This window comes from Cryptomeria japonica, chromosome 1 (genome assembly GCF_030272615.1).
Source record: "Cryptomeria japonica chromosome 1, Sugi_1.0, whole genome shotgun sequence".
NCBI lineage: Eukaryota > Viridiplantae > Streptophyta > Pinopsida > Cupressales > Cupressaceae > Cryptomeria > Cryptomeria japonica.
In genome coordinates this window covers 433,141,187-433,151,315 of record NC_081405.1, presented here as the reverse complement: position 1 = coordinate 433,151,315, position 10,129 = coordinate 433,141,187, and the positions used below count along the sequence as shown (strand labels likewise).

General features: G+C 33.7%; 1 protein-coding gene across 1 annotated transcript; it reads right to left on the bottom strand.

Annotated features, from left to right (window-relative positions):
- Positions 1–1,083: 1,083 nt before the first annotated feature.
- LOC131066084 (uncharacterized) lies at positions 1,084–2,152 on the bottom strand. The gene is made up of 2 exons (XM_058000774.2): positions 2,081–2,152; positions 1,084–1,971 (listed from the first exon to the last, which is right to left on the bottom strand). The coding sequence occupies exons 1-2, from the start codon at positions 2,150–2,152 to the stop codon at positions 1,084–1,086; spliced, it is 960 nt and encodes a 319-aa protein (XP_057856757.2).
- Between the last annotated feature and the right edge of the window lie 7,977 nt (positions 2,153–10,129).

The following is a 10,129-nucleotide window of genomic DNA, read 5'->3' as shown; positions in this document are numbered from 1 at the left end:
TATATGTCAGTTTGGGAGTGCAGGGAAGTGCATGCACTTGAATTCTATACATGCAAGCAACCTATACATACCCTAAAAAGGAAACCCTAAGAAGGGTAGATTGACTAACCTTCCAAAGTCAGAGCATGTAGACATGACATAAGTCACTACAACAAGCATGGCCCCGTACCTCTCCTGGTGGAAACCCTGTCAAAAAAATTAAATGCACCCCTGTGGCTCCACAAAAGAAGGTGCACAAGTCACAAAAGTCATCGGAGCATTTAAAGCTTTGAGTGTAGATCACGCCATCCAGAAGTGTTGCAAGCCAGAAGGAGTTTGGAAAACTTCAGAGACTTGGGTCACCGAAGTTGGGGGAACTTCAGAGACCTAGGTCACCGAAGTTGGGAAGACTTAGGAACTTGGGAATGAGGAGGTTCCATAGTTGAAGACTTAGGAACTTGGGAACCTGGGGATTCCAGGGTTGAAGACTTAGGAACTTGGGAACCTGGGGATTCCAGAGTTCCGAGGTTGAGGAATAAGGAACTTGGGAACCTGGGGGTTTCGGAGTTCCAGGGTTGAAGACTTAGGAACTTGGGAACATGGGGTTTTCGGATTTTCGGGTTTGAGGAATAAGGAACTTGGGAACCTGGGGGTTATGTAGTTCTGGGGTTGAAGACTTAGGAACTTCAGAGACCTGGGTCACTAAAGTTGGGGGAACTTCAGAGACCCGAGTCACCAAAGTTGGGGGAATTTTAGAGACCTGGGTCACCAAAGTTGGGAAGACTAGCAACTTGGGAACCTCGGGGTTCCAGGAAAGAGAGAGGAAGAGAAGGCTTGGGAAAGGAACTTTGGACAAGACAACATCATACTTAATGATTCCCTCATCTTCTCTTGTATCAAACTAGGGCAGTGCTGGTCCATGGAACATATCTCTGATCGCTTCTCACTGATGGACCAAGGGTGTCATAAAATGACAACATGTATCATCCTTCTTCTTTATGAATATTACTAGTGCACCACACAGAGATACACCGGGTCTTATGAAACCTTGCCTAAGAAACTCCTACAATTGAGTTTTAAGCTCATACAATTCTATGGTAGTCATTATGTATGGAGCCTTGATTGTGGCTCGATTCCAGGTAAGAGTTCTATAGAGAAGTCAAATTCCCTTTTTGGTGGTAACTCAATAAGATCTTTTGGAAAAAAATCCAAGAACTCTTTGAGAACCAAATAATCCTTAGGGATCTTCTTGGCATTATCCAAGTCACTTACCATGACAACAACAATGGTACATCCCTTCCTCTGAGATTTCTTGAGTTGCATAGCTGAGATGTGTTTCAATTCAAGAGGCCTTTTAGACCCATGAATTTCAACCGAATTTCCAGTATAATCTAAGCAGCTAACAACTTTATCAGCATAGTTTACTAAAGCTTTATGTTCAATTAGCCAACTGATACCTAATATCACATCATATGATCCCAATGGCGCTACATAAAGGTTAACCCAAGTTTGGAAATTTGGAAGTTCTAAATCACTGCAAAATAGACATGAATCTACCCTCTTCTTTGCTTGATTTCCATATTGAACCATCCATGCATGTGACATATAACCAGGTCTAATAGATAATCTAGAAACTATTTTAGGATCAATAAAGCATTCATTAGCCCCTGTATCGATTAAAATAGAAACTGAGTGACCAAAAAGCTTACTCGTTACCTGGATAGGTGAAGCCTGAAAGTCAGCCTGACAGTTATCTACTGTTGTATGAATCAAATGTAGTGATGCTCCTTGCTGATTTCTTCCTCTTTGAGTTGTGGAACGTTGTAGATAGTTTGAAGCATAATGATTTCCCCCACAATTGTAACATCCATCTCTAGGTCCTGGATGCCCATCTGATCTATTCCTGTCAAAGTTCTGCCTGGTATTGGAATTAGTGAAGTTGGTATTATTGTTCACTTTCTTGTTTCCAACCTTGTTCACTTCTCCTTTATCCTGAGTATTAGGTCCTCTTTTCAGATTCCTTATTTGTCAAATGTAGTTGCCCTTCTGATGATCATTGTTTTGAAAATTCCTATTCCCAAAAACCTGGTTTGGTATTCACATTCTTATGGAAAATTTCCAGCTGCTGCAACTTCTGTTCCTGTTTAGTTGTTTTCTCAAAGACATCATCCATAGTCAATGGATTATGAATATCCACTTATGCTTTAATGTGAGTCCTCAAACCTAAGATAAACTTCCAAATGCGAGATCGTTCATCCATCTGGTACTGCGGAACATACTTTAGGAGATTGGTGAACTTCTCCTAGTATTGAGTAATTGTCATACCACCCTGAGTTAGATTCTAGAACTTTGTCAACTTCTTATTGAAGAATAACCGAGGAAGCCGCCTCTTCCTAAATGATTGCAGAAATAGTTTCCAAGTAATATCATCAGGATGTAACTTCTTCTTAGATTTCTCATTGTCCCACCATGTCGCAACTTCTCTAGTAAGCTGATAAGCAACCTATACTGCATTAGTTTCATTTGACATGTTACAGAGTTCAAAATACTTCTCCATCTCAATTACCCAAGCTTCAGCACCATCACCAATGGTCTTACCATTGAACTTAGGTGGGGCTATCCTTTTCAAGTCTTTGGCTAGCTCCCCTTCAATCCTAGCTCGATGATCAGGTTGTTCCTCGACTCTAAGAATTTCATTTCTAGGTTGCTCTTACTGTCGAGGTTGTTCATTTCGAACCTCACCAACTCTTCTAACTTCTTGTTCAGTTTCATCCATCCTAGCATTCTACTGATTTAGAAGTTCGAGAATCTGATCAAGTCTACCATCCCCATTACTTGATCCATATCTTGTAGTTCTAGAACCCATTCCTACTCAATAATTCATGTATCAAGGATTGTTTCTTAGCATAATGGTCATATGCTCTAGTGTTGTTAACCAACGAGCTCTGATACCAAAATGTAAAGATGTAAAACGTTCTAAACTCGATAATAAAATGAAATAGTCTTTATTCTTGAACAAACTTAAAAATAATTTAATAAGTTTATCCCTATCTCTATGGATACACAAAACTTCTACACTTAAAATAAAATTCTTTATTCAATAAGAAATATACAAAATAATTATTTAGAAATCCACACATTACTTAGGCTTTTAATTTCCCTTAAGTTCAAATAACAAAAATAATACAAAGAAGGAATGAGATGCGTCTATTTATGTTCAATCCAAAGCTATCTTCAATGCAGTCTTTTAGAAATGAAGACGAGAACAAGATTCACATGCTTTTTTCACCTAACCTTAAAGCTTACACTTCCTCGAAATTCTTTATCAACCAAGAATACCTGACCCTGCACAAATTGCTTAGCAAAAAGAATTCGATAGACAAGATGGAATCTGGTGCGAGCCTAGAATGATACATGTATTTTCAATTTTCTAATTCCATTAAAAAACAAACAAGATCAATCAAGGATATGGTAAAGAGTGTAAATAAATAAATCCATCTTTTTCAATGGTCAAAAAGTTACTCACCCAAGTATAATGCCATGCATAGCAATACAATATAGTTTGGAAAAGCAAACTATTCCCTCTATAATTGCACATTCGGCACTCGTAGGTAACTTTACCCAAAAACGCATGCAAAAGTATTCTAACATTTCTAGCTTCCTATTTTTTTTTACATGATACCAAAAATATAATAAAAGATAATCTTTCGTTTCACACATAATTTTGAAAACAATTTTTAAACAAGGTGGTGTAACACATGTATGCATATTTAGCATATAAACGAATATAAAATGCAAGGATAGAATCTGAGTACATGTTCTTCTATTTATTTCTCATAAAATTCAAATAGTATAATTATCAATAACTAACACTTCATTTTCTATGGTTTACGTGTTTTGATTATCTAGTTTCTATGTTTTCTACAATGAGTAATACAATAAAAATTATCTTTGTAGTGCACCTACATCTATATGACTTTCCAAAATAGCATTTGATGTAAACCAACATAATTTTATGAATAAAAATCTAATCTGTATCTCTAATTCTTTTCTACATTATCGTTCTAAAACAAACTGTTCTCAAATCAAATCGAACTCTATTCTTTTAGATTGATACCTTAAAACATTGCTCGAATAAGAGCCTACCTATGAATTTCGAAACCAAATATGAGATGATCGATGGTAATTCTCCTTTCAAAATCTACTGGTTGTGTTACTTTATTTGTGTTTTTCTAAATTTCCTAATATTCTTCTTTTCTCTATGTTTCCAATTCTGTCGTTGTGTGTGTGTTTTACCAAAACAATAGTCTTATTTATGTTGTTTTCCAACTAAAATTTCTCTTAGTTTTGGGGCTTATACCTAATTGTTGTTAATGTTTGTTGTGCCACCCATGCGACACATCTAACAGTCTACATGGCCCATGTCCAACATTTGTACCACGCAGGCTAAATCCCAACGACTTCCACCACGTAGAGACCATGCTTTATGGCATAGTCCGTATACTTATTCAAATGCAACGTGATTATTCTTTGCGCAGTCTGTGTTTGACTTAAACACTATGTGTCTGTTTTATTGCATAGTCGATATACTCATCGACTCCCATTTGCAAAGTGTTTTGTTACGTGGGATAGTCCGCGTAGTGTCCACATTTCATAACACATAGTCCTTATCACATTCGAACTCAATGAGTTTGATATGATGCTTAGTCGATATTGATATCGACTTCCCCTTTGCAATGCTATATAATAAGTTTGCCACCATATTAATACACACACACACACACATATAAATACACAAAATACATGAAGTATATATTAAATTTCATAATAATAAGATATACATATATATATATATATATCATAATTATATACATATATACATGTATATGATTGAACTCTCTCTCTCTCTCTCTCTCACACACACACACACACACACACACACACACACACACACACACACACACACACACACAAAATACACAAGTGACAAATAAGTTTATTTGCTTCATCCATTCACTCATATCCGTTCACAAAAATCACATACATCTATAGTCAATTATCACATTTAATCTAATAATTTTAAAAGTAAAACTTACTTCAAAATAAAATATATCATTTTGCAGTGACTCATGCAAATTCGAATTTAATTAAATCATAAAATCAAATCATGCAACAGATACACATATTTATTCTAAAGTGGTGTGTGAGATCCCATCTATTTTACCAAAGTCCATGAGCTAAGACAACTCTACCTGAACCAAGTTCTCACCTTCATCCACGTTCACATGTTCCTGCATTCACTTGCACTCGATTGTTTATTAGCAATGACAATCCCAAATTTCATAATAAAGATAAGTTAAATCATTTATTTGCATTTAAATTTCCATCCTAATCCATATCAAATTTCAATTTCAATTCCATTTTCATTTCCATTCCATCCATCTAATCATAAAATATAAATCATTTCCATAATTTAATAATTGCAAGTAATTATAGATAAAACAGTTCGTGACAGGATGGGTAATTAAAAGTGTTGTGCTATTACGTGGAGTGCATATGCTACATATAGAGTTTATATATGTTGTTACAAATAACACCCACATTGAATGCATAAAAGTAAAAAATAAATTGTAAATAATATATTCTGTAAAAAAAAGTGTAAGAAAGATGAATGAGATTTAAAAACACTAAAAGTTATTGCATAAATTCTAAAAGATACTACATGTTCTACTCACCATTTAGATGCATTGTAAATTAGGTCAGTTGTATTGAAATTGTTTAGACATGCCTAGAGTGCACCTACCTTACACTACATGTGCATGCATGATGGGACAATGTTGGTATGCCACTGTACTGATAACATGCAACATAGATTAGGGGTTTGGGTTTAAGGTTTGACATAATATAAATATGTTGAGGAAGAGTTCATAAATGCCAAAATTGGGAGTAGGTGCACTATTTGATAAAGAGCTTGTCTCAAATTAGAAAAAAATGTCAAATGCATGTGAGAACAAACAAAAATCACTCAATTTTTTTTGCAAATATGAGAACCATGCAGGGACCCAATCCCACCAAGCTTTCCATAATTTAAACCAAAATACAAAACAAAACATGACAAAACAATGCATAAAACAAAGCTCCTATTGTAGACTTAGCTACACATTCATTTGAGAAAATGAATGCAAAAACATGATGGACAGGGAATAATCATCTCACCAAAACAAACCTCAAGATGACTATGTGATGTTCTTGACATGGTTGATTGTTGTTGGAAGTTGATGTGGTTCTTGAGATTCAATTTTTTTATCTTGGAAATGTCTTGAGGAATGGTTAATTTATAGATTTAGGATATGATGATGGATGGATGAGATTTGATATTGTGTAGTGGAGGATAGGGTTGTTTCATTTGCAAGAGATAATGAGAAGCCCACATATGGCATCTTGTGATTGATGGACATAATTAGGGTAAAAATTGAAAAGAGATATAGATTGAATATTTTCTCATGTTTGATGGAGGGTGAATATTAAAAAAGATCTTTTAAGAGCTTTGCATGTTTGGAGTGTTGAGCAAGGTTATCTTTTTTTTTTTTGAAAAACAACAACAAGATGGTGGAGGAATTTGCAAATGATTATTTAGTTGTTTGAACTTGATTTTTTTTGAACTAATGTGAGGGTTATTTTGGATGAATTACATAAATATTATTTCTTTATTTAATTTACAGTTAATGCTAAGGGAATGAGTAGTTGGAGAATAGATTAAATTTTTATTTATCTCTAACGGTTTGGTGAATTTTGATTTGTAATGGACTTCTAGTATGTTTCTATAAGTAATAAAAACATGAAATTTGGATTCCGAATATGTGACAACACTTTGACAATTATTGAGTTGATACAAATAGGGCATTACTATATGACCTCGTAATAGATTAGGTCAAACTACATAGTTCACTTCTTACTATTTAGTCTAGATTATTACTAATATGACCTAAATATTGTGTCTTCAAACCTATTTATAAAAGTGGTTATGTTGACAAGTATAGTGGGGGTTACTTTTAAGGCAAGAGGAGAAGACCTATACGTGTCTTGATTATAGGTAAGGCCCCTAGGTAGTTATGTACGAGATCACAATCACACAACACATGCATTATAGATACAATTATGATGGAATGATGTTATATTTGGATGTAAAATTTAGCGTTAGATAATACATAATTGCATATCTTTTGGAATGATTATTGCCAATATTGACACTTTATTTTATTTTTAAAGACTTAGGAATTTTTACAAATATATACTTTTTATTTGACTAATTTGAATTTTCAGCATGTTTATCAATGGGACAAGTAGTTTCTTGAAGGATTGACTCAAGAACGAGAAATTTAAATTTTAAATGAGGTGGATAGATGTGTTGTGCAACCTACTTAACTAAGACCATGTTGGGAAATAGTTGGATTAGGATTGATCTAAAATAGTTGGATTTATAGTGCCATTTGGCTCATGAGTTCCAAGATATGGGTTGTTTGTAGACCAAAATGAATTGATTCTAGCATTACACTAATATATCTATGGCATATGCTCAAAGTTTATGAGAAGAAAATATAAAAGTGTTCGGTGTTCACTTTCACCCCTTTCATTATGAAACAATAAAAATGCAAAGTATTTAAAAAAAATCTATCATATGCACTTTTACCCCTTACATCATTAAATAATAAAAAATGGATATAATTTACAAAATTAATCATATGCATTTTAGTATAACCCCCTCGAAAAAGTTTTTCTTTTGTAGGTAAGGTTTCTATTAAGACCTTTGCCCTTTAAAAGACTATATGATCATATGCGAACTATAAATAAAAAATGTTTTAATTTTTCCGAGTAAAAAATTGGCATCTCTAAGCTAATCTAAACACAACTAAGCATGGACATACTCACCAAAAAATATCCCAATCGACACAACTAAAAATAAGATGGGATAATCTCCTAATCAATCAAATGAAATCAACTTAATCAATACCTATAAGGGCCTTATGATATTGGTGCAAAACAAAATCTTCAATGCCCATAATATTGCGCCTCCCCAACCACATATATGATTAAACCTCTTGAGTTGAACCCTCAAGCCAACTATTTCTCGAGTGATCTATCCTCACGATAGCGAAATTAAACTCTATGAATGCACTCTAAATTTTTTACCACTCATTTAAGAGGGGATATTAGAAAATACTAGATATTTCTAGCTCTCCATTCTCATTAATAACATTTAGAGTATTAGCCACCATATTTAAATCCTAAGAAATTTCCACTATTTCCTTCTTCTAAAGGAATATTGTTGAGTTTCCTTAAGAATGATGATACCTCTCAAAAGCTAAGAACCAAGATTTTTTGATAATCCTTGGCCTCATTATGCTAATCTAACCCAAAAAATGAGTTTTTTTTATTGCAAGTAAAACCACCTAGAAAATCCATTCTTTAACGGGTTTGAAATCTATTATAACTACAATTTCCTAGCCATTACTCCAAAACCCACTTCTATAGAATCAAACAAGAAGAGAAAGCAACATGAACCACATACTAACAAAGGGAACAAAACTTAATAAAAAACAACGGTAAAAAAAGGCCATAACTAACCAAATAAATAGAGTACCCATTTGCAAACTATAAGGTAATAATAATCTTGCCATTCCATTGATCGTTGGAAAACATTTGACAAAGAAATATTGAACTACCTTTGTCATAACAAATATTGAAAATTTATGTGTTATTACTAGTGTTTTGGTTATGCCGTTTGGTTTGTACTTTGGGTCAGCACCCAGTTTTTGCTGCTTCAATATATCAAAAACAAATATTGAAAATTTTAAAAGCTTCAAGAGCACAACAAAATTAAGGTGAGTTGTTAGAAAACAAAAAGTGGTTAGTTGGCCCCCCAGTGCTTCCACCAAGTCATTTTCTTTGGCCAAAAGGGGGTTTACATAATTGGTTAGATATTGACCACTTAATCACATTGCCAGTAACATTGCATCCAAATTTTTCTTCCAAACACATGCAAAAGTTAAGAGTCTCTTTCATTAAGGTAGGAACTTCATGTTTTGTGAGACTGTTTTTATTCAGTTATCCACAATTGAATCATCTCCTTCCATAATTAATTTCTTCTTGCTAACCAAAACAATCATGTTTAAACCTTCCACCACTACTAATTATTTTACCTTATTATTAATATTTGAATTTTGAATCTAGATAAAAGAAGCCATCCTTCACCAACTTCTCCCTAGGGTCACACAATGCTCAACTCATACATACAAACCCAAGATTCTGAAAAACACTCAATCAAGATAAGAATTTGAGCTTGAAAAACTCTTTAAAATTTTCAACCTTTTTAAATTTTTCCTAACCAAACTCTTGTGAATTATCTTGTTCATTAAGGAAGAAATAAATAATTATTATATTACACACGTTAACCATTTAATAGAGTTGTAGCTTTAGGGAGTACAAGTTTAAGGAACATTGAAGATGTTTTTTTGTTCTACCACAAAAGGTAGACAACTTACGTTAGTGTTAGTTTTAGTTGTAGATAACCTTGTATAGTCTTCAACATACAAAATACATAAAGTTGTGAGTGCTATCTAAAGAGTCACCTTCCACAATCAACTTCTTCTAACCAACCAAAACAACCATTTTAAACCTTCACCTCTACATATCATTTAGCCTCACCATTGAATTTTAGATCTAGAAAGAAGAAACCACTCTTCACCAACTTCCCCCTAAACCCACACAATACTTTAACTCATACCTACAAACCCAAGATTCCAAAAAACATTGAATCCAATTTAAACTTAAAAAATCCCCAAAAATTTAACCTTGTCTAATTTCTCCTAAAACTCTTGTGAATTACATTATTCATAATTTTTTTTCATTATATTACACATATTGACCATTTAATAGAGGTGTAGCTTTAGGGAATAAGAGTTTAGGGAGGAGCATTGAAGATAGTTTTTTTCTACCAAAAAAGGTAGACAATTACGTTAGTGTTAGTTTGGGTCGTGGACAACCTTGCTTGGCCTTGAATACAGAAAAGAAAATATGATAAAAAGTGTGGGTGATATGTATGTTTAGCCCACTCCAGACGAGGGTACGTTACGATTTTCATCATTCAAAA

Coding starts and splice junctions, on each gene's coding strand:
- LOC131066084 (XM_058000774.2), bottom strand. CDS start 2,152: ATGGATGATGTCTTTGAGAAAACAACTAAACAGGAACAGAAGTTGCAG. Junction 1,972..2,080: donor TGGAAATTTTCCATAAGAAT/GTGAATACCAAA, acceptor CCTAATACTCAG/GATAAAGGAGAAGTGAACAA.